We start from the raw sequence: 25,909 nt of genomic DNA on the forward strand, positions 1-25,909 counted from the left end.
TGTTCGATATGTAACTGCAACACTAGATTATTCATTGGAAACATATCTAACACTTCTTCGTCAAAATCACCTGACTCTTTATAGTGTGCCGCGACTTTTCCCTGAATTACTGGCTTTGTTGACCTTCATAATTCCTTTAAGGTCCAACCTTCTAGCAATCTCAGGTACATCATCCTTTTTTGCCTTCCCTAATAACTCCGGGTCTGCCGATGCCATAAACTCGTCAATATTCATTGCTGCTGAATACCACCCACAGACCAATCAAACAAAAGAATCAGGTATTTCCCTTTTCCAAATCAGATTGATAATTAAACAGGCACTTAAACTCAAAATCGGAACAATCCAGACGAGCCCCCAATTTTGTCACATGACCAGCAACAATGAATATAGAATTGAGTCAGGTTTTATAATCAAACATAAACATTTATTAAACTCTGCACAACAATAGCGAAAAGTATTCAAATGGCTAACTTGACCATAAGTTAACTGCTATACAGCTACTCTGGAACAGTTCTTAAAGTGGTAAATTCGGAAACAGTCTTAAAGTGGTAAATTCAAACACAGTCTTAAAATGGTAAATTCAAAAGTCCAAGTGATTTACACAGTCAATAAGGAGAGACTTCTCTGGAAATGGATTTCTTTGAAGACGTGACGTTACTGCTGATTCTGTCCAAAGGATTAACGACAAAGAAAATAAAGCGACTTAGAGGAACTGACCTTTTCCCTGGTGAATGAACACTGCACAAACCTTCCTGATCTTACAGGGGTTATCTCAGATGCAGGCCTCTATTTCTGAATGAAGATTCAATAAGGTCGATCCTGTATTAAAACGCCGAACGACACCAACTTTATTCAATCCTTCAGGTTCCCATACTTTAGTAAGGTCTTCACTCTCCAATACTAGACTGTAAAGGTAAATCAAAGATACCCCAAACAAAACTGGCAGCGATTGGCGAAACTCCCAGCACAACGATTTTACCTTATAATAGAAAGTAAAACTCCACTTCAAAATGAAATTGCATCATGAGACAAATACGCAGTATAACAGAGTAACTGACGAATTAAACAACAAATCAACTGCGTAACAACAGGGGTTTCCCATTATATACCCGTTGAGAACTTGTCATCAGGTGACCTCACACTGGCGGGAAAATTACATCACTCCACCATCACAGAACCATTACATCATGCTCAGAAGATACTCGATTACATCATGGTCATAAGACGGTCACAAGACACCCACGAGGTATGTAACAATCACAAACAGCAGAGATCCAAGTACAGATCTCTACAGAACACCACTAATCACAGACCTCCAGCAAGAATAAGTCCCTTCATCTGCTACCATCCATCTTCTATGAGCAAGCCAGTTCTGAATCCAAATGGCCAATTCACTGCGGATCCCATCCACCTTAATCTTCTGAGTGAGCATCCTATTAGGGTGCTTTTTAAATGCTTTACTAGAATCCCTGTAGCCAACATCCACAGCTCTGCCTTCATCAATTACCTCAACACCTACATCAACCCACGCCTGCGACCCCAGCCCTCAAGCACCTCGCCTCCTATTCCTTCCCTCAAACTCCACGCCTCACTGCTACTGACACAATTTCGGTAAGTAAAATTGATGATCTCAGAGCTAGGGTGTTGTATCAGAGGAACTTGAGTCTTTTGTTTTACCGAATCTTGATCAACCCCTTCCATTTCCCGATCCAGCAATTCAGATCGATGGGCTGATGATACACCACCAAGATAGGACTGCCGAGTCTTTCAAGGGTGGGGGAGGTGGAGTATGCTTCATGACCAACTGCTCATCTTGTGCATATATGGCAGTGCCGTCCCAGTCCTGTTCGCCAGACCTGGAACATCGGGCCATCAAGTGCTATCCATTTTACCTGCCGCCGGAGGTATCACTGATCATTCTACAACCCACCACAGGCCAATGTCAACACATCAACCGGTTTCTAGATGAACTGAGTGATGTGATCAACTGGTGTGAAACAGCACAAACTGATGCCTTCCCCATCATTGTGGGGGGGGGGGGGTAACCAGGCTTGCTTGAAAAAAAATCTCTAAATAATCATTACTTGTAGTTCCTGATGAACCTACACACTGGACCACTGTTACACCACCATCCACCATCAAGAGTGCTAACTGTGGTCTGATCACCTGGCTGTACTTCTACTCCTTGAGTATAGGCAGAGACTGAAGTCTGCAGCAGCAGTAGCGAGGACCAAGAAGTTATGGACAAGGGAGCACTGGAGTGCTTACAGGACTGCTTTTAATCAATGAACTGCTGAAGGGTCTGGGCCTGAAATGTCGACTGTTTACTCGTTTCTATAGTTCGGGTCAAGTGGATCAAATCATTGGTATTCATTTCCAGTTCTCTGGCTGCTGTCTCCATCATCATCTGTCTCTGTCTTCCTTTTGCTTTCTTCCCTTCAGTACAGCCAGCAATGGTTTTAAATTCCACCCAGCCCACCCCAATTCTTTTGAAACGTGAAACATCATCACTTTCTTCTTGTAGTTTAATGGCAATTGTCGGGTCAACATGAGGTGCATTCCCGCCGTCTACCGAGGTGCAGTGTGGAGACAAACCCACTTATATACATTACGATGGCGTGATATCCTAATTAAACTGTCCCGAAGATCTCAATATAGCAATTATGCTTCCTTCGCACCTCATAGGAACTGTATTAAAAAAAATATGCTGCCCCTTTATTGACAAGTGCCCGTATCAGTATATTAATTCTGAACAAGGAACTCTTCAACCTATATGTCCAATAACATTACCAATTTCCCACGGCCGGTTATGTTTAACAGACTCTCCGCCTCGAGCAGCTCACTAATCTATTCACGGAAACAAGACTCTGATTGACAGCACTGGTCGCCATTCAGAAGGCCCATTGACCGTGCTTTACCAATCAGGCAGAGGGAAGAGGCGGGATCTTGCTCAGTCTCAATCTGGGACAACTGTAGGCTTTTCACGGGTTTCGTAAACGCGATACTTCGCTGTAAATTGTAATTTGTCTGTCCCTGCAAGTATTGATGTACAATACTCCTAATGGCATGCCAAGTCACACTACCGGAGAATCACATATAACATTGGCCCACACTCCGAGGGAATCCCTTGCAAACATTAACTCATTCCGAGGGGATCATCTGCAAATGTTGATTCTTGTGACTCAAAATAGCGGAGACAAATGCTGGAGGAACCCAGCAGGTCAGACGGCATCTACCCTGTGGAAGGCAATAAAGAATTGATGTTTCGGAGTCGAAGGGCTTTATGCCTTTTCACAGATGCTGCCTGATTCGCTAGGTTACTCCAGTATTGAGTGAGTGAGTGTGTATGTGTGTGTTACTCTGGATTTCCAGCATCTACAGAATCTCTAGTGTTTATGTCTCAAAATGGCTGTTCGACTTTTTCCTCTATTCAGCTGACTTTTAAATAGGAGAACGTCGTGTGTGTTTTCCCCAGTATTTGAAATCTCGGGAGGGCGAAGTGTGTCCTGATCACTACAACACAGAACTGCCTTTCGGTGTGACGTGATGAGTAACCCGGGACAAGCTTGTGGTCGGTCAGCGGGAGCCCGGAGGGCCGTGACTACAGAGCGCGTGTGTTGGACCGGACCGGAGCGGAGCGGGGCTGTCAGGGGAGGTTGGATGTGCTGAATCTGCCTGTGTTGAGTGCTGAGGGACGAGTCATGCCCTCCAGGTTGATTATAAGCACCAGTGGGAGGTCCCAGCTCCAATGCACGCCCGTCAGCCTGAGAATCCGTAAATGATAACCCGAGGGGTTCTGCAGATGCTGGAGATCTGACGAAGGGTCTCGGCCCTAAACGCCGACTGTTCCCCTTTCCTTCATAGGTGCTGCCTGGCTGGCTGAGCTCTGCCAGCGGTTTGTGTGTGTTGCAGTAACGAGTGATTCGGTTTACTGCCGTTGCAAGAGAAAAGAGACGTTAATTACTGTTTCTCACAGGCCTGCTAATCTGGATATATATTGAAACCGTTCAGCGGGATGGCCCAGCAGGACAACATTAAGCGCCTCCTCAGACTGACCCAGGAAGGGAACCGGGGGCTCCTTGAGGAAGAGGTGTCCAGGTGTGAGAGTGTCAGGACTGCCATAGTTCAGGGACACTTTGGGCGCTCCGGTGACACGGCGGTTCATTATGCGGCCAGGCACGGGCAGCTGGACGTTCTGAAGTACCTGATAGAGGAGCTTGGAGCTGACGTGGAACTCGTCAACGGCGATTATAAGCGAGCCTTGCATGAAGCAGCTTCCATGGGTCACAGAGAGTGTCTGAGGTACCTGATTCTAAGAGGTGCCAAGATTGACTCTTTGAAGAAGGCTGATTGGTAAGCGCAGCACCGTTCAATTAATAATCCCCCCCCCCCCGCCCTTTGCTTATAGGCGACCTAGAGAATATAGAACACTACAGCACAGTGCAGGCCTCCAGTCCATGATGTTGCTCCAGCCTTTTAACCTAAGATCAATCTAACTCTTCCCTCCCACGTAGCCCTCCATTTTTTCTAATATCCATGGGCTTATCTAAGAGTTTCTTAAATGCCCCTAGTTTACCTGCCTCTACCAACACCCCTGACAGAATGTACCACACACCTCTGTGTAAAGAACTTACCTCTGAGTACCCCACTGTACTTTCCTTCAATCACCTTAAAATTATGCGCCCTCGGATTAGCCATTTCCACCTTGGGAAAAGTCTCTGGCCTTCCACTCAATCAATGCCTCTTATCATCTTGTACACCTCTTATCAAGTCACCTCTTTCACTCCAAAGAGAAAAGCCTTGGCTTGCTCAGCCCGTTTAGTCCAGGCAGCATCCAGGTAAATCGCTCTAAAGCTTCCATATCCTCCCTGTAACGAGGTGACCAGAACTGAACAGGGTACTCCAGATGTTGTCTAATCAGGGTTTATAGAGCTGCGACATTACATCAAAGCTCTAAACTCAACCACTCCATTAAAATATCTGGCCTACCAAGTGGTTGGGTCAGTACTCCTTAGAGTCGAGAAGAAAGAGGGGCGACCTTCTACAAACGTAAGATCCTTGGAGAGCTGAACATATGCTGAGACACAAAAGGCAGCAGCAATGTTGGAATATGGAGCCACAGACAAAATGCTGGAGGAACTCGGTGGGTCAGGCAGCATCTGTGCAGGGACGTGGACAGGCAGTGTTTCCAAATGAGACACTATATCTAGATCGATGTTGAAATGTTTTCACTAGCACGATAAAAGATTTGGTCATTCAAAACTGAAGTACGTGAGAGTTTCATCTCAGGGGGCAGTGAATTTTTGGGATTCATGCTTTTGAGGGTGGAAGAGACTCAATCATTAGATAGATACTTTACTGATTCCAAAGGAAATCACAGTGTCACAGCAGCATTACAAGTGCACAGATATAAATATTAGAAAGGAAGTAGAAAGAATAAAAAATAAGATACCTCAAACAGTCTGACAGGAGGGGTGGGGGAGTTGTCACTTCCCTGGCTGTTGGTTGACTCAATACAGAGCCTAGTGGCCAAGGGTAAGAATGACCTCATATGGTGCTGTTTGGAGTAGCGCAGTTGTCTTAGTCTGTTGCTGAAAGTGCTCCTCTGTTCAGCCAAGGTGGCTTGCAGAGGGGGAGAAACACCACCCAGAATTGCCATGCTTTTCCGTAGGGTCCTTTGGCCTACCACAGCCTCCAGTGTGTCCAGTTTGACTCCTGTAACAGCTAGCTTTTCTAATCAGTTTATCGAGCCTGTTGGCATCACCCATGTTGATGCCATTGACCCAGCACACCACCGCATAGAAGATTGTACTGGTGACAACAGACTGGTAGGACATGTGAAGGAGAGGCCTGCATACTCCAAAGGACCTCAGTCTCCTCAGGAAGTAGAGGCAACTCTGGCCCTTCCTGTACACAGCCTCTGTTTTGGTGTTCCACTCAAGTCTGTCATCCAGGTACTTATAGGTTCTCACCACATCCATCTCCTCACTGTCAATAGTAACAGGGAGTTGTGTCTAAAATGGCTATAGGTAAATATTTGAAAGGTCAGGAAATTGAGGACTTTGTGGAAGTGACAAAGGAGTGAAGATGAGGCCTGGAGCAGATCAAACTTCGAAGTAAATTTATTATCTAGATACAGAAATGTCACCATATACAACCCTGAGATTCATGTTCTTTTGGGCATACTCAATAAATTGAATTACCATAATAGAATCAATGAAAGTCCGCACCATCTGGACATATGGCAGAGAATATTGGACAAAAGACAATAAACTGAGCAAAGACAAAAAAAAACAAAATAATAATAGTAATAATATGACCATATAACAATTACAGCACGGAAACAAGCCATTTCGGCCCTTCTAGTCCGTGCCGAACTCTTACTCTCACCTCGTCCCACTGACCTGCACTCAGCCCATAACCCTCCATTCCTTTCTGTCCATATAGCTGTCCAATTTAACTTTAAATGACAACATCGAACCTGCCTCAACCACTTCTGCTGGAAGCTCGTTCCACTCAGCTACCACTCTCTTGAGTAAAGAAGTTCCCTCTCATGTTACCCCTAAACTTTTGCCCTTTAACTCTCAACTCATGTTCTCTTGTTTGAATCTCCCCCACTCTCAATGGAAAAAACCTATCTACGTCAACTCTATCTATCCCCCTCATAATTTTAAATACCTCTATCAATTCCCTCCTCAACCCTCAACCTTCTACATTCCAAAGAATAACCCAACTTGTTCAACCTTTCTCTGTAACTTAGGTGATGAAACCCAGGTAACATTCTAGTAAACCTTCTCTGTACTCTCTCTATTTTGTTGATATCTTTCCTATAATTCGGTGACCAAAACTGTACACTATACTCCAAATTTGGCCTCACCAATGCCTTGTACAATTTCAGCATTACATCCCAACTCCTATAATCAATGCTCTGATTTATAAAGGCCAGCATACCAAAAGCTTTCTTCACCACCCTATCCACATGAGATTCCACCTTCAGGGAACTATGGACCATTATTCCTAGATCTCTCTGTTCTACTGCATTCTTCAATGCTCTACCATTTACCATGTGTGTCCTATTTTGATTAGTCCCACCAAAATGTAGCACCTCACATTTATCAGCATTAAACTCCATCTGCCATCTTTCAGCCCACTCTTCTAACTGGCCTAAATCTCTCTGCAAGCTTTGAAAACCTACTTCATTATCCACAACTCCACCTATCTTAGTATCATCTGCATACTTACTCATCCAGTTTCCCACCCCATCATCCAGATCATCAATGTATATGACAAATAACATTGGACCCAGTACAGATCCCTGAGGCACACCACTAGTCACCGGCCTCCAATCTGACAAACCGTTATCCACCACTACTCTCTGGCGTCTCCCATCCAGCCACTGCTGAATCCATTTTACTACTTCAATATTAGTACCTAACGATTGAACCTTCCTAACTAATCTTCCGTGTGGGACCTTGTCAAAGGCCTTACTGAGGTCCATATAGACAACATCCACTGCTTTACCCTCATCAACTTTCCTAGTAACCTCCCAAAAAATTCAGTAAGATTTGTCAAACATGACCTTCCACGCACAAATCCATATTGACTGTTCCTAATCAGACCGTCTATCCAGATAATTATATATACCATCTCTAAGAATACTTTACATCAATTTACCCACACTGACGCCAAATAATAAATAAATAAGCGATAAATAATGAGAACGTGAGATGAAGAGTCTTTGAAAGTGAGCCCATAGGTTGTGGGAACATTTCAGTAATGGGGGCAAGTGAAATTGAGTGAAGTTATCCCCTGTGGTTCAACAGTTGAGTGGTAATAACGGATTGAATGGTGGGGCAGGCTCGAAGGGCCAAGTGGCCTACTCCTGCACCTGTTTTGTTGTGCCTTTTCTTAGCCTCATATGCTCTGCCTCACGGTTTTCCTGTTTCATCAGCTGTTTTCCCTCCCAATCTGGATGTAACACTCTTCTTTTTACACCTCTTGATAGTAGCTGAGAATATTAAGTTTACGTAAATAAATATAGCTGCAATTAAAAATATGCAATATCAATAATAATTAATCATGTTTTAAAAATCCATTCGATTAACAAAAAGAATCTGCCTTCTTTAATTGGCCTGTACATGTACAGTACTGTGCAAAGCCCTTGGGCACGTATGTGTTTGGGGTGCCTAAGACTTTTGTATGATACTGGATTTGTCAACGTGGAGTGGAGAGGAAGTTTGTAAATCTGGTGGGAGCGAAGGATGTTGGGAATAGCGAGGGTGAAGCACCACGGGAGGGGTGTGGACAGGTGGCAGAGACGGAGTGCCAGTGGTGGGGAGATGGTGCAGGTGCAGACACACCCAGCCCTGAGACACCAGGCAAGGCCATTTGATTCCAAACAATTGGTCTATTGATCATTACAGAATGTCTCTCTGGTGCTTTCCACTCCCTCCCCTCACTTCCCCTTTTCCCAACCATGATTCCCCTCTCCCTGCCCCCTTCCCACTCTCAGTCCACAATAGAGACCCATAGCAGAATCAGGTTTATCATCACTCACATATGTCATGAAATTTGTTTTTTTTGTGTGGTGGCAGTACAGTGCAATACAGGTTTCCCCCACCATCCGAAGGTGGAGCGTTCCTACGAAATGGTTCGTAAGCCGAAATGTCGTAAAGCGAAGAAGCAGTTACCATTTATTTATATGGGAAAATTTTGTGAGCATTTGCAGACTCAAAAATAACCTACCAAATCATGCCAAATAACACATAAAACCTAAAACAACAGTAACATATAGTAATAGCAGGAATGATATGATAAATACACAGCCTATATAAAGTAGAAATACTTTTCCACAATCATTGCTGCACTGTTCTCCGTAGCAAAAATCTCAGCAAGCGCCGTCAGCAGAAAATCTCACGCAAGCACTGTTGGCAAAAACACAGCGTAAGTGCTGTCCAGTAACCTTTAAGCTATGAAGCTGCCAAATCATACCAAATAACAGTAAAAATACACAGCCTATATAAAGTAGAAATAATGTATGTACAGTGTAGTATCACTTACCGGAATTGGGACAGCGCCGAGCATACTGATGATGGTGTGTTAGGCTGAGTCGTCGCAGGTTGGGGTGGTGCAGTGACTCCCACCCTCCAGGCAGCGACCCGATCCCGATCCACGAAGCATGCAGAGGTGCAGCGGTAGCCGGGAGGCACACAGCACATCTTTACGAAAAAAGCCGAAACAAACAGGCTGTAATTATGTGTTGGGCGGCACCTAATTAATTAGCGTGTTTATTTCGGATTTTTTCTTAAAGATGTGCTGTGTGCTTCCTGGCTACCGCCGCATTCTCCATGAGTCGTTATCTGTCCGTGGCCTGGGGGTTGGGGAGGTGGGACACTGGGGTGTCATCTCGTCATCGTCTGTTTCCATTAGAGCAGGCAGCTCATCTTCTATCTCTGCCCGCCTCGATGTCGAAGGTCGAGGTTCGTCGTCTGCTGTGGCTGATGTGGAAGGCTTGCTTGACTGCTGAGCCTCATGCATTTTTCTATCACAGTTCTTTGTAAGCACTCAAACCATCCTGCAAATATGCCCTAAGCCTACGTACCCTTTCAAAATTAAAGTCGTACTTTATCATTGCAGCTAAAATCTCACGTAGTTGCTTCACGTTCAGTTCCTGGACGACTTCACTTTCGGTCCGTTCGCTACTGCATTTGGTTTCGATTGTTATCGTTTCCTCTTCCAATTGCATCAGCTCTTCATCTATCAGTTCTTGGTCATGGAATGCCAAAACCTCTTCAACATCATCTTCGTCAACTTCCACAAGCCAAACTCACTTTGTCCTTACTTCGTTCACCACGATCTAAACACTTAATTATGTCTAGTTTTACGCTAAGTGTAACACCCTTACGAGCTCTTTTAGGCTTTTCCGATACCATAGAACTCATCTTGCAAACAGCTGCTCATAGGCACGTGTTTAAGCAATGCCGGCAAGAATACAGTTCTGAATCCGGGGAGAGCGGCTGCTTGGGGCGCGCGCTGCCTTTTATCGCGTGCTGATTTTTTTTCGTAACGGTGAAAACACCTTCTGAAAGCGAAAACAGGGTACTAATGTAGGTCTTTCGTAACAGTGAGGTTTCGTAAAGCGAACGTTCAAAAAGCAGGGGACACCTGTACATAGAATTACTACAGTGTTGTGCAAAAGTCTTAGGCACCCTAGCCATGTATATGTGCATAGTACTGCATGTCCAGATCCAGCAATAGGATTGAATCTCACCTGCCACTTCAGTTTGAGGACAATAAATGCTAATCTTGCCACACATCCTGAAAAAGATATATATAAAAATATTTTCTCACTATTTTGGGGCATATCAGTCACCAAGATTTTTATCATCAGTCGTTCCATTCCAAAAATATTCCTTATATTTTAAGGCTGCCTTGGGTTTGTGGGAAAGGTGCGATGATAAATGTACATCTATCAGTCTTTTTCTGAGTACAGTAATTCATTTTGTATCCCGGTCCATCAGCTGTAGATTTTGTTTTGTGTTTGTAGAATCAGAGACCACTAGGTGGTGCTGTGCTCAAGGGCAGTACACACAACAGCTACTAGAAAATGGCAAGGGAGAGCTGGAGACACCCAGCTGACAGAATGCTTTTTTGGAATACTTCTTCCGAACATATGGTCAGGGACATTGGTTAAACAAGTAGAGCCGCTGCTAGGTTCAATTCTGACTTTGGTTCGATTTGACAACCGTGCAGAATTCGTGTTTTCCCCCTGTGACCTCTGGGATTCTACCCGGACGCCCCGGTTTCTTCACACATCTCAAAGACAAGGAGGTTGGTAGGATAATTGGCCTCTGCATATTCCACCAGCAGCCCTTAGCTGGGTGGTAGAATTTGGGGAGAGTTGAGGGGAATGTGGGGAGAATAAAAGATGAGACTCATGTAAGATTAGTGCAAATGGATGTTTGATAGTCCATGTGGGCTCAGTTGGCTGCTCAGAATGAGCTGTAGAATTGTTAGTTTCATCTTGTTAAACCTTACAAGGCTTGCTTGTATTTTTAAATAGCCACCTATATACATGCAATTGTTCAGTGAATTTTCCAGTAATTACGATACAGTTGCTTCTGTATTCATCATCTTTGTTTTCAGGAGCAGGTGTCATACCACTTGAATCTGGCTATTTTATAGATTAATTGTTATCACTGGAATTTTTTGTATCTCTAGTTTCGGTGTGAGATGACCACAGCTGCAGTGTCCTTTTGTCTTTTGTATGTTCTCTCAGCTCTCTCTTTGCTCATTTTTTTTTTGTTCTTATAACATCTAATAAAATGGCTGAAAGAAACATGCTTCATTCTTCTGAAGAAGCTTTGGATCACAAAACCATTAGGATCCAAATAAGGCCTGTTTCCGTGCCGTGACTGTGCCGCCATGGTGTAGACCTACCCTAAGAACAATCAAGTACCAATAGTTAGAAACATAGAAAACTTACAGCACAATACAGGCCCTTCGGCACACAAAACTGTGCCGAACATGCCCTTACCTTAAAACTACCTAGGCTTACCCATGGCCCTTTATTTTTCTAAGCTCCATGTACCTATCCAGAAGTTTCTTAAAAGACCCTATCATTTTCACCTCCACCACCGCCTCCGGCAGCCCGTTCCATGCACTCACCACTCTGCGTAAGAACTTACCCGACATCTCCTCTGTACCTACTTCAAGCACCTTACAACTATGCCCTCTTGTGCTAGCCATTTCAGCCCTGGGAAAAAGCCTCTGACTATCCACACAATTAATGCCTGTTATTATATTACACACCTCTATCAGGTCACCTCTCATCCTCCGTTGCTCCAAAGAGAAAAGGCCGAGTTCACTCAACCTATTCTCATAAGGCATGCTCCCCAATCTAGGCGACATCCTTGTAAATCTCCTCTGCACCCTTTCTATGGTTTCCACGTCTTTCCTGTAGTGAGGCGACCAGAATTGAGCACAGTACTCCAAGTGGGGTCTGACCAGGGTCCTATATAGCTGCAACATCACCTCTCGGCTCTTAAACACAGGTTGATGAAGGCCAATGCACCTTATGCTTTCTTAACCACAGAGCCAACCTGCATAGCAACTTTGAGTGTCCTATGGACCCGGACCCCAAGATACCTCTGATCCTCCACTCTGCCATTACCATTAACAGTATATTCTGCCATCATATTTGACCTACCAAAATGAACCACCTCACACTTAAATCTGGGTTGAACTCCATCTGCCACATGCAAAAGTTCTTGCAAAAGAAAACCATGATGCTGTAAGAATGGTCAAGCAGCATCTGTGGAGACAAAAGATGCACGGTAATATTTTGGATCAAAATTTCAGTAGGTCCTGATGCAGGGTCTCTACTCCAAAATGCCAACTTACCCGTTTGCCTCCAAAGAAGATGCTTGACTCACTGAGTTCCACAAAATTCTGTTTTTTTCTAAATTCCTGCATCTATATGCTCCTTTGTCTTCAGTATTTACAAAAAGTTGGAGAGTAAAGTCTGCGAAGCGCATTGGAATAGAGCTACAGTACACAAGGCTACATGATCAAAGATGTCATTGTATTCACACCAGCACCATCTCTTTAGTCAAGGAAGCACAGCAGCTTCTCCACTTCCTGAGGAGATTCAGGCGAGCAAAGACCAACCCCCTCCCAGCCCATTCTAACCATTTTTATAGGAGAACCATTGAGAGAATCCTGGCTGGCTAGTATAGGAATTGCAAGGCATCTGACCACAATTCCCTACAAGAGATTGCGAGGACTGCTGAGAGGGTCATCTGGGTCTTTCTTCCATCCATCCATCCATCCAGGATATTTTATCAGGAGCATCGTGTACGCAGGGCCCTTAGCACTGTCAAGGAGCCCTTCCTTCCATCCCACAATGTCTTTGACACTCTACCCTCTTGAACATTCAAATTGAGTTTGAGAGCGCCACTTGTGCTGGCAGCTTGTTCCACGCTCTCACAACCCTCTGAGTAAAAAGGTTTCCCCTCATGTTCCCCTTAAACCTTTCACCTTTCACCCTTAACCCATGACCTCTAGTTGTAGTCCCACCTAACCTCAGTGGAAAAAGCCTCCTCATAATTTTGTTTACGGCTATCAAATATCCCCTCACTCTTCTATGTTCCAAAGAATACAGTCCTAACCTAATCAATCTTTCCTCATTACTCAGGTCCTCCGGTCCTGGCAATATCCTTGTAGATTTTCCCTGTATTCTTTCAACCTTATTTATATCTTTCCTGTAGGTAACCAAAACTGTACACAACACTTGAAATTGGGCCTCGCCAATGTTTTTTACGATGTTAACATAACATCCCATACCCTGTACTTACCACTTTGATTTATGAAGGCTAATGTGCCAAAAACTTTCTTTACAACCCCATCTGCATGTGCTGCCAATTTCAATGACTTGTGGAACCGCATTCCCAGATCCTTGTCCTACCACACTGCTCAGTGCCCTACTGTACACTGTGTAAGACCTACCCTAGTCAGACCTATCAAAGTGCAACAACTCACATTTGTCTGCACTAAATTCCATCTGCTATTTTTCAGTCCATTTTTCCAAATTCTACTGCAAGCTCTGATAGGCTTCCTTGTTGTCCACCACACCCACAGTATTGGTGTCATCTGCAAATTTGCTGATCAAGCTAACCACATTGTTATCCAGGTCATTGATATAGATGACAAACATCAGTGGGCACAGCACCAGTCCCTGCAGCACTCCACAAGTCACAGGCCTCCAGTCAGAGAGGCAACCATCTACTACCACTCTCTGGCTTATCCCACAAAGCCAGTGTCTAATCCAGTTTGCTACCTCATCTTGAATGCATAGCGACTGGACCTTTTTGACCAACCTTCGATGCAGGACCTTGTCAAATACCTTGTTGATGTCCATGTAGACAACACCTACTGCCTTGCCTTCATCAGCTTTCCTGGTAACTTCCCTGAAAAACTCTTAAAATTGGTTAGACACGACCTACAATGCATGAAGCCATGCTGACTATCCTTAATCAGTCCATGTCTATTCTGATACTTATCTATCTGGTCCCTTAGAATGCTTTCCAATAACTTCCCTACTACTGACGTCAGGCTCACCGGCCTATAATTTCCTGGTTTATTTTTAGAACCTTTCTTAAACAGCAGAACAACATTAACTATCCTCCAACACTCCAGTACCTCCCCCATCGCTAAGGATGGTTTAAATATCTCTACTAGGGCCCCTGCAATTTCTGCTGTTGCCTCACACAGCGTCCAAGGGAACACCTTGTCAGGCCCTGGGGATTTACCCACCCTAATTTGCCTCAGGACAACGAACACCTCCCACCTCCTCCTCTGTAAACTGTATAGGATCCATGACCTTGCTGTTCCTTTGCCTTACTGCTGTAGACTCTGTGTCCATCTCCTAAGCAAAAATATCATTTAAGATCTCCTCAATCTCTTTTAGTTCCACGTATAGATTACCATTGTGATCTTCCAGAGTGACAGCTTTGTCCCTTACAATCCTTTTACTTCAAACATATTTCTAGAATCCCTTAGGATTTTCCTTCACCTTGTTTGCTAGGACAACCTTGTCCTTTTTATAGCCCTTCTGACTTCTCTCTTAGCTATTTTCTTCCATTTCTTATACTCCCTAAGCACCATTTTGTTCCTACTTGCTATGCACCTCTTTTTTTTTCTTAACCAAGGCCTCAATATCTATTGAAATTCAAGGTTTCCTCAACCTGTTATCGTTGCATTTTATTCTGACAGCCTCATACAAGCTTTGTACTCTAAAGACTTTACTTTTGGAGGCTGACAACTTACCAAATACACATTTGCCAGGAAACAGCCTATCCAGTCCACACTTGCCAGATCCTTGCTGAAAACATCAAAATTGGCCTTTCTCCAATTTAGAATGTCAATCCATGGACCATACCTATCTTTTTCCATATTTACTTTGAAACTAATGGCATTATGATCACTAGATGGAAAGTGTTCCCCTATCACCTGCCCTGTCACATTCCCTAATAGCAGATCAAGTATTGCACATTCTCCCTTTGGGACTTCTACATACTGATTAAGGAAACTTTCCTGAACACATTTGACAAACTCTATCCCATCTACAGTATGGGAGTCCCAGTCAATACGTGGATGGTTAAAATCACCTACTAAAACAATCTTGTGCTCCTTGCAACAGTCTGCGATCTCTTTACAAACTTGTTCCTCTAAATCCCGCGGATTGTTGGATAGTCTGTAATATAGCCCAATTAACGTGGTTAAATCTTTCTTATTCCTCAGTTCTACCCATAACGCCACACTAGATGAGTTCTCCAGTCTGTCTTGACTGAGCACTGCTGTGATGTTTTCCCTGACAAGTAACTCCACCCCTTCCCCTTTAATCCCTCCTGCTACGTCGCCTCCAAAACAACAGAACTCTAGAATACTGAGCTGCCAATCCTGCCCCTCCTACAACCAAGTCTCATTCATGGCTGCAATATCATAGTTCCATGTTTTGATCCTTGCCTTTCCTACAATACTTCTTGGATTGAAATATACGCAGCTCAGAACATTCATTGCACATCAGTGTTTTGATTCCTGACTTTGTCTGTAGCCTTAACAACATCTGTCTCCACAACCTCTCCACTATCTGTTCTGGCACTCTAATTCCCATCCCCCTGTGACTCTAGTTTAAATTCCCCCTTCCCACTATTATATCAGTCTCCTTCCAGTTCAGGTGCAAACCATCTCTTCTGTACAGATCCCATGTTCCAATGATCCAAAAATCTCATGTCCTTCCTCCTACACCAACTGCTTTGCCACATGTTGAACTGTATAATTGTCCTATTTCTGGCCTCACTAGCACATGGCACAGGTAGCAATTCTGAGATCACAGCCCTAGAGGTTCTGTCCTTTAACTTCACATTTAACTCCATGAACTCACTTTGCAGAACCTCGTCACTCTTCCTACCTACGTGAATAGTACCTTCATGAACCATGACCTCTGGCTGTTCACCCTTCCACTTAAGAATGCTGAGGACTCAATCTGAGATATCCCAGACTCTGGCACCTGGGATCCACAGAACCTCCTTTCTGTCCTTCTAACTAATAAATCTCCCATCACCACAGCTCGCCTCTTCAGCCCCTTCCCTTCTGAGTCTCAGTCCCAGAGACCTGACCACTGTTGCTTTCCTCTGCTACGTCATCCCCCAACAGAATCCTGTTGTTGAGGAGGGTGGCCACAGAAATACTCTTTTCCCTTTCCCCTTCCTAACTGCCTCCCTGCCTTCCCACATCCCGCAAGCGTCGACTATTCTGCCTGTCTTCCCTACTGTTCTCACCGTGCAAATATAAAGAGGGAGACAATAAATAATCTGGGAAGAATAATCTACCTGCAGCTTTTTCACGTTCTTTCACTCAAGCCTCCCCTCACTGAAGCCTCAAAGAGCCTTCAAAACTCCACTCTTAACAATGGCCACTCCACTTGCTCCATCCTTTTTACTTGTTCTTGCCAATCAATCTCAATCGCCGTATGGCCGCTGTTCAAACAGCAGACTGCCATGAATTGATCAGGTAGGAGGTCCTTAGCATTAGCACAAGGACTATTAGGAGGGGAGACATTGTCTTCTCCCAAGCCGTGAGACTACTGAACTCCATGCCGTCACCCAGATCTCATCACTTACTGTGTGAAGCCCAGTAGCATTATATTGTTTACTTTCTCACTTGTGTTGTAAATGCATCTAATGCTAAATGTCAATCTTTAGGGATATATTTTATTTGTTAATTTATTTCTGGAAATACTACTTCATGTGTTGTGCTTCAAATATATGTAATGCGCTAGTTAAGAACGTGTTTTATTGAATTTCTACAGCTATGCTGTGAAGTATTTTTTATTTTAGCAGTTTTTCTGCAACCACGGTATGTCCTGTTAGTTAAGCTTTATAGACCAGTGTTTTGGCTTTGACTAAAGATAAGAAGCCATTTGCCCAAATTGGGAATGTTGTGTCAGCCAATCAGGTTTGTTTTGGTACTGTGCTGTAACATTCTGCCCAGTGGGATGCTGTGGAAGATTCGAGAGAGCTGGGCAAGGTCAGATCCTGAAGGACAGTGGTCTGGTTTGGAGTCCTTTGCTGGGAGGTGAGGAAAAGAGCACAAGGGAAGACACTTGGAGAATCCCAGCTGAATGGAAGACCCTATTGCAATGAGTGATTTGTGCAGACAAATGACAGCCAGTTTGTTCTTTGAGGGAAGTTTGACCTGTGGCTGGTGATGGGAATTCAGCACTGTGAGTAAAGCAATACACCTAACCAATACAGGACAAGCTCCAATGTTTATGTGCACATTTAGACTGGTGTAACTATAATGGGCCTTTTTTCTTTTCCTGTTAACTGTTAAAATTGGAACATTGGTAAATATACTTACACTGTGATTTTAATTCCAGAGTACGATCTGTTATTTCCTGGTGAATGATAACTGCATTGACCAGTATTTGCACAGCATTCACCACAATTCTCATTCCCTCACTGGAACGTTCCAACTTTCTTGTTTGAATGAACCCAAATCATACCGACGCTAGATGTGTTCTGCTTGTTGAAGGTTGCCTTCTCACCGTTACCCATGCGATGCTGAGTCATGTGGCTGTTAGCCAGGGTTAGCTAGCAAGCCAAGTTAGTTACAACCCCAGTGAGAGGGTTATATATGTGTCCTGTGTTTTGCATCTTGGTCTGGAGGGACTTAGTTTTGTTTGGCATTATGCATGTATATGGTTGAATAACAATAAACACAAACTTGCACTTGTATCAAGTGCTACATTTACCCACTGATCTGTGTTAGTTGAAAAGAGAGAAGTCTCTCAAATGCCCAAGGAGGTCATTTATCTTTCCACTCTGTAGGACACCACTGATGATGGCTTGCACAAGAAGGAACCTGGAGGTGATTAAGGATCTGATTGATTCTGGAGCAAATGTGACCTTGAAAAACAAGGATGGTTGGAATTGTTTCCAGATCGCCTGCCGTGAGGGCAATCCGGAAATTATCCAGTATCTTCTCAAAGTCAGCCCAGGCATCTGGGATGTGGAGAGCAAGGTGAAGAGGACTCCCCTACACACTGCAGGTGATGTGAACTGGGGTCTTCGGGGGAGTTTTATGAGATTGTATCATATTAATGTAGATCTTCGTACAGAAGCAGGTCCTTTGACTGGCCAGGTTCATGTCGATAAGATAGAGAGGGTGTTGAAGAACACATTTGGCATAGAATTCATAGAACTGTACAGCACATTGACAGGCCATTCAGCCCACAATGTTGTGCTGACTCAGCTAAAAAGCAAATGAAAAATACCCAAACATCAATCTCTCCTACCTGCATCATGTCCTTATCCCTCCATCTTCCTTACATCTATGTGCCTAATCAAACATCTCTTAAAAGCCTCTAATGTATTTGCCTCCACCACCATACCATGCTGATCTTTTTGCCCAACTATACTAGTCCATTTAACCAGTCTTCCACTCACTTAATGTGAGGTCAGACTGGCTGAATAGACTTGAGGGGCTGAAGGTCCTAATTACCCTGGCCCTAATTTAATACAGAAGTAGGACATTCAGCTCATCTCAGCCTATTCTTCCAATCCCTTACCTAATTTAATGTACCTGTCTGGTTCCATAGATTGGTACTTTAGCTGACCAAGTATCTATCAGTAAGATTTGAACTTCTCATCTCGCCAGTGTTTTAAAGAGTGTTGCAGGTAGCCACTGACCTTTGTATGGAGAAAGCAGTTCCTGATGTTACCACTGAACCTCCTAATCTAAAGTTTTGTCTTTTTCTGAACTCCTCCACCAGATGAAATGGTTGCTCTTTGCTTTTTTTCTCTCAACAAGATTGCATATTACAATTATTATCGTTTCTTTTAAAATGGTTGCATTACCATGATAAAGGCGGAGACCACAGGGATGAGATGAGGCAAATCAAATCGTGGTCAGGAGTAGTCTGGAAATAGTGGGATGGAAAGATTAAACACAAGAGATTCTGCAGATGCTGTAAATCCAGAGGAACACATGGAGAGGAATAGAGAGTCGGTATAAGGGTCTCAGTCTGAAATGTCGACTCTTTATTCCTCTCCTCCATTACTTTGTGAAATAGAAGGATTGGTTTTATTTGTCACATGCACAGCGTAAAATCGAGACGTGCTATGAAGTGTGTAATTCACATTAACAACGAACACGTTTAAGCGTGTTTTTAAGGGCATCACCTTGCTTCTGGCACCAACATAACATGCCCACTACTTACAAACCCATCTGTCTTTGGAGTGTGGGTGGAAACTGGAGCACTTGGAAGAAACCCACACGGACACACCCCTTACAGAGTGTGGTGGGAATCGAGCCCTGATCACTTTTTGCTGGCACTGTAAATTATTGCATAAACTGCTATGCTACCGCTACCCTGTTGATAGAAGGTGTCCTCGAGCCTGGTGCTATATACTTTCAGGCTTCCGTGTCTTCTGCCCAATGGGAGAGGGGAGATGAGAGAAGTGAAATACACTACCGTTATCAGAGTTTAATTTTATTGACAGATTGCCATGATAGAAGCCGAGACATCGAGGATGAGATGAAGTAAAACAAGTGCTGGTTAATGGACTCCTGTCTTTCTTTTTAAAAGTGAACAGAGAGAAGGCCAAGCTGAAGGAGGCAGTGATTCAATAATCTCTGCCAAAGTTTTACTCTCACACCGCAAGCCCTGCTCCTTACTAACAGCAACGTCACATTATTGCATGAAGTAATTTTGAGTGTGACAGATTCCATTAGAATTGAAAAAAAATACATTCTCGATCTTTGCGCCCAAAAGGAACTCTAGAAAGCATATCCTGAGGCAAAAAGATCACAAATTATTTTACAAAGAAGGAAAATCAGTGATGAACCTCTGACTACACGTTGCTTTTCCTATACTCCTGCTTTTTGGTTGCCCTACTCAGAAGGTAAGAAGACTCTTCATTAGGACTATGAGGGTTTTGGCCCAAAAGGTCAGCTCTTTATTCCTCTCCATAAATGCTGCCTCACCTGCTGAGTTCCTCCAGCATGTTGTGTGCGTTTCTCTGGATTCCCAGCATCTGCAGAATCTCTTCTGCTTATGATTTGCTGAAATGTAGGAAAGGCTTTATGTAGGATGTTGTAAAAAGCAGTGTAAAAGATAAGCACGTACGGTGGTACTGATTCAGGGAAAAATATTGCTGCCTGTTAATATGAGAGCAGACAAGGCTTTAGTTTAGTAATTCATCCTGATGATAATACCTCTGACAGAACTGAACCCCTTCAGTACAGCATTCAACATACTGTTCATGATCAGGACGCAAACATTGAATGAGATTGGGATCCAGCGACTACCAAGTGGGCCACAATATACTGCGTGGTCCTTGTGCAATGATGTCAGAGTCAGATTTATTGTAACTGAAATATGATGTGAAATTTTTAAGCACAAGAGGTTCTGAAGCTGCTAGAAATCCAGAGTAACATGTACAAAATGCTGGAGGAACTCAGCAGGTCAGGCAGCAACACACATCAAAGTTGCTGGTGAGCGCAGCAGGCCAGGCAGCATCTCTAGGAAGAGGTACAGTCGACGTTTCAGGAAAGGAGTAAACTGTCAGTGCTTCAGGATCTCATCAAGGGCCGAGGGCCAAAATGTGGACTGTTTATTCCTTTCCAAGGATGCTGCCTGACCTGCTGAGTTCCTCCAGCATTTTGTATGTGATGTAAAATTTGTTGTTTTGCAGCAGCAGTACAGTGCAAAGATATAAAATTACATTAAACTTTCAAAATAAATAACTAGTGCAGCAAAGGGAATTGGTAGTGTTCGTGGACAATTCAGAAATCTTATGACAGAGGGGAAAAAGCTGTTCCTAAATTATTGATCGTGGGTCTTCAGGGTCCTATACCTTTTTCCTTATGGTAACAATGGGCATGTTCTGGATTGTGGGGTGGTTAGTGATGGATGCTGCCTTCTTTGGGCACCATCTCCTGAAGATGTTCTCAATTATGGGGAGGACTGTGCCTGCAGAGTCTACAACGTTCTGCAGCCTCTTGTGACATTGGAGCCTCCAGACCAGGCAATGATGCAACCTGTCAGGACGCTCTCCGCTCTCCAAAAATTTGTAAGAGCCTTTGACAGCCAGCCGAGCTATCTCATTCCTGTAGTCCTCCTCATGGCCATGTAATATTCTACAAACAAAGGTGGTGTCATCAGTAAATCTGTAGAATGCATCTGATCTGTCCTTAGCCGCACCTTGCTGAGCGTAGAGAGAGCAGAGCATTGGCTATGCAGTGCATCCTTGAGTGCGCCTGTGTTGACAGTCGGCAGGGAGGAGGTGTTATTATCAATCCACGCTGACTGCTTTTCCAGTAAGGAAGTCAAGGACCCAATTACAGTTCTGAAGCTTGGTTATGTGTACCGAGAGAACGAACGCATTGAATGCCAATCTGTTATCAATAAAGAGTAACCTGACTGTGTCTTGCAGTTGTCTAGGCACTCCAAAACGAATGGGGAGCCATTAAGATTGCATGTGCTGTTGACTTGTCGCTGCCGTAGGTGAACTACAGGAGATCCAGGTCCTTGTCCAGGCAGGGGCTAATTCCAACCACAAACAGCAAATCATTTAAACACAGGTTATATTATATACTTGACAAATCCTGTTTAAAAAACCTGTTAAGTAATCTTTCTGCAGGCACAGTGCCCCTTTGATATATGTTTGTTTGTGGACAGTATTGCAAGAACAATGTGAATTGATCCAGTCTGCTTTTTGTTTCTGTTATACAGCTATGCATGGGTGCTCTGAGGTTGTGGACATTCTTCTGGAAAGGTAAGCTCACCTTCAAACCAGAAGAAATATAACCACAAGACATAGGAGCAGAATTAGACCATTTGGCCCATTGAATCTGATCCGATATTCCATCATGGCTGATTCATTATCCCACTCAGCCCCGTTTTCCTGCCTTCTCTCCATAACCTTTGACACCCTAACTAATCAAGATCCTATCAACCTCCGCTTTACCCAATGACTTGGCCTCCACAGCCGTCTGTGGCAATGAATTCCACACATTTACCACCCTCTGTCTAAAGAAATTCTTCATCATCTCTGTTCTAAAAGACATCCTTCAATTCTGAGCAACACACATAACAAATTGCTGGTGAACGCAGCAGGCCAGGCAGCATCTATAGGAAGAGGTACGGTCGACATTTCGGGCCGAGACCCTTCGTCAGGACTAACTGAAAGAAGAGATAGTAAGAGATTTGAAAGTGAGTCTGGTCTTAGACTTCCCCACTATGGAAACATCCTTGCCATGTCCACTTTATCTAGGCTTTTCAATATTCGGTAGATCCTGCGCCTCCCCCCCCCCCCGATGAAATCTTTCATTGGAGAATAATGTTCGATAACAGGAGTGTTAATCACAGCATTCTATATCTTAAGCCTGGCATTAAAAAAGTGCGCCAGGCTCTGCAATACTAAGATTATGAGTCTCGGTCTGTGCACAATGCAGCCTGCTACCATAAGCCATGCAGACTATTTTTGCTGCAGTGTTGCCTGCCGTGCTGGTGAAGTTGTAGATATTGATCTCAGAGTGGGGGTGGGGGGGGGGGGTTCCTGCAAGATCTGCTTGTTGCACTTTGGTCCCTGACCTGTGGTCCCACGTTTCATCTTATTCCAACTTGATGGCAAAGCATCTGAGATCTTCAGCCTCATTTCTAGTTCAAGCTTATTGTCATTCAACCATACACATGTACACAGTCAAACAAAACATCGTTCCTCTGGGGCCAAGGTGCAAATCACTGTACACATGTTATAATACGGCACATATAGTTATGATAAAGCTTAATACAGTCACAAAATGGGGCAGCACAGTGGCACACCGCTTTCCTATCGCTGCCTGAGGGGAGTTTGTATGTTCTCCCTGTAACCATGTGGGTTTCCTCCATGTGCTGCGGTTTCCTCTCACAGTCCAAAGGCATAGCGGTTGGTAGGTTAATTGGTCAGTGTAAATTGTCCCGTGATTAGGCTAGGGTTAAAATCAGGGGACTGCTGGGTGGCACAGCCAAAAGGGCCTAATCTGCGCTGTGGCTCAATAAATAAATAACATTAGCACAAGTCCCTGACTGGCATGGCCTGAAGATTAATGGTGCATGAGATGTTGTACTGGAGCCACATTTCTGTTAGAAAAAGCACTCCTCATTTTGCACTGAGACAATTCCAGATGAAGGGAATTAGTTTGTTTTCCAGGGAGCGAAGATTGGAGACAGTACTGACGCTCAAACTGGCCTGCAGGGATTACCCTTTTAACCTAGCATGCATCCCAGTACCCTCTCTCACAGCGCTTCCAACGCCTCCTCCCTTGGGTGTCTGTAACAGGCAAAGCCATGGTTTTTACCCATGTTGAGATTTGTGTCACTGCACACGTGAAGTGACTTGAGTGCTATTTCCGCCTAGAGTTGATTAGATTCCATGCTCTTTCTCAACACTGTTGAGCCCTTGTTCTTCGGAAGGTGTATAGGAGCAGGTTCTCATTGTCACCATGGCTAGGCTCTAGGTATGATTCTCTGGCAGAATCGTCATTGTCTCCAGAGCTGACAAGACCATTGCGTGTTAAAAACAATGGAAAATACCTCAAAAACAGGACGCTTGTTAGCACTTTTGAAAAGGTTTGTTTTGTTCGTGAGGTTTAAGAAATTAAATGGAGACAAACCTGGATGTAATCTGATGATTTCAAGGGGCTCTTAATCCTCATACTTATGATTTAGGCCCCATAATTAAGAATGGATGTATTGGCATTGGAGAGGGTTCAGAGGAGGTTCAGGAGAATGACCCTAGGAATGTAAGGGTTAACATAAGAGGGAATTTGATAGCTCTGGGCCTGTACTCATTGGAGTTTCGAAGACTGGGGGGGTGGGGTGGAGTCTCATTGAAACCTTCTGCATATTGAAAGGCCTGCATAGAGTGAATATGCGGAGGATGTTCCCATTGCTGGGAGAATCTAGGACCAGAGGGCACAACCTCAAAATACAAAGATGTCACTTTAGAACAAAGATAAGGAGGAATTTCTTTAGCCTGAGAGTGGTGAATCTATGGAATTTATTACCACAGATGACCTTCTGTAGAGGCCAAGTCACTGGGTATATTTAAAGTGGAGATTGATATTTATTGAATTGTAAGGGCATCAATGGTTACGGGGAGGAGGCAGGAGAATGGGATTGAGAGGGAAAGTAAGATAGCCATGATCAAATGGAGGAGCAGATGAAATGGGCTGAATTATCTAATTCTGCATCTATGTCTTATGGAATTGGTTATCAAAGGTTAAGTCCATTTATCACCTCTCCCTGGTTGTCAGACCTGCAGTGAGTCTAAATAACAATAGAATCAAAGAAAATGTATGCACAAGACATAAGAGGCTGTAGATGCTGGAATCTGGAGAAAAAACAAAAACAAAATGGGTGAGGAATTCCACATCTGTGGAAGGATATGGACAGACAATATTTCATTTGGACTGCCATGCACAGCATGTCTGAACGACTACAATTCCTGTAGTAGTGATGTCCACTTAAAGTTGGGTAGGGGTTTCCAATATTGATCTGAACGTGATGAAAAGGCAACAATATATGGTGATGTTTTCTTAGTGAGAAACCTGGAGCTTGTGGTGTCCCACAACATCGTAATATAGAGAGATAGTCATCATCTGTTACTGCATTGTAGCACACTGTAACCTGTGTACTTAAACCACCGTACTGATAAAACAGGGATTGGATGTTATCTGGCAATTATCAAGGCTGCTCTGCTTTGGATGGAGCTGAGGGTTTTTCAGTCTACAGCCATCCAAGAGGGTGATGGCTTTATGTACTATAGTTTTAATTTAGAGCTACAGAACGGTATTTCTACACTAAAGCTATAGTACAAAGGGCCCTTCCACCCCAACAAGCCTGATCTGCTCTATTACACACATGTGACCAATTAACCTACTAACCCGTAAGTCTTTGGGCTATGGGAGGAAACCAGAGTGTAGGCTTTCCTGTGACAGTGATCCATGTAAATGTGCTTAATGGTGGGGAGGGCTTTGCCTATGATGTAAAGGTCTGAATCCACCACATCATTTTAGGCCACTTCCCCATTCAGTGAGATCATGACTGATCTGTGATTTAATTCCAGCCACCCGCCTTTCACTCGTATCCTGTAATGCCGAGTGATCAAAAATCTTTTGCTCAAATTTTAAAATAATGATTAACCTAGGATAAATGTCAAATTTCTGCAAATCACTGCATGTAAAAGTTCACTTCTGACTGGCTCTAATTTTTAGGTTCCGCCCCTAACCCTATACTCACCAACAGAATGAATGGTTTCTTTCCATCTTCCCATTTCCATTAATATCCTGAAATCTGATTTGAGGTCAGTTGTTACCTTCGATTCGCCCAGTCTGAACAGCTTATTGCATCGACTTTGACCCTGCTTTGCACCTTATGAATGGCTTTTTCCTTACTGCTGCTTTGAAGTGCTGTTCTCAATTGTTTGTAGATGTGGTTACGGATCAGACGCCAAAGACAGCTGTGGTGTTACACCATTCATGGACGCTGTGCAGAACGGCCACGTTGGGATTGCAAAGCTGTTGCTAAAGAAACACAGGGTGAGTTGTGACCTGAATACAGCTAACTGGTATGTAGAGCCTATTGGGTTACAGGGCTTGGATGTGTTGTAAAGCTTGTATCTCAAAAATCAGTACAGGACATCACTCTGCCCTGTGGAATGGAGCTGAAGATAGTTATAGGATAAGAGGTGTCTTGATGAAGGTATCTTGAAGAGGTGTCTTGATAAGAGGTGTCTTCGGGGCATAGATCAATCAGATAGCTAAGGACTTTTTATTTTATTTAGAGATACAGCACGGTAAC

The 25,909-nt window shown here is 43.8% G+C and overlaps 1 protein-coding gene across 2 annotated transcripts in view; it reads left to right on the plus strand.

Moving 5' to 3' along the window:
* Positions 1–3,568: 3,568 nt before the first annotated feature.
* ankrd16 (ankyrin repeat domain 16) overlaps positions 3,569–25,909 on the plus strand; it is a 33,872-nt gene continuing 11,531 nt past the window's right edge. The window contains exons 1-4 of one of the 2 annotated variants that reach the window (XM_063072680.1): positions 3,569–4,353; positions 17,892–18,112; positions 21,800–21,842; positions 25,539–25,647. In XM_063072680.1, the coding sequence (XP_062928750.1) occupies positions 4,016–4,353; positions 17,892–18,112; positions 21,800–21,842; positions 25,539–25,647 (711 nt within the window). In that variant the 5' untranslated portion in view covers positions 3,569–4,015. The remainder of the gene's footprint in view (positions 4,354–17,891; positions 18,113–21,799; positions 21,843–25,538; positions 25,648–25,909) is intronic. The other variant, XM_063072679.1, reaches the window with a different exon arrangement.

This window comes from Mobula hypostoma, chromosome 20 (assembly GCF_963921235.1).
Source record: "Mobula hypostoma chromosome 20, sMobHyp1.1, whole genome shotgun sequence".
In the NCBI taxonomy this organism is placed as follows: Eukaryota; Metazoa; Chordata; class Chondrichthyes; order Myliobatiformes; family Myliobatidae; genus Mobula; species Mobula hypostoma.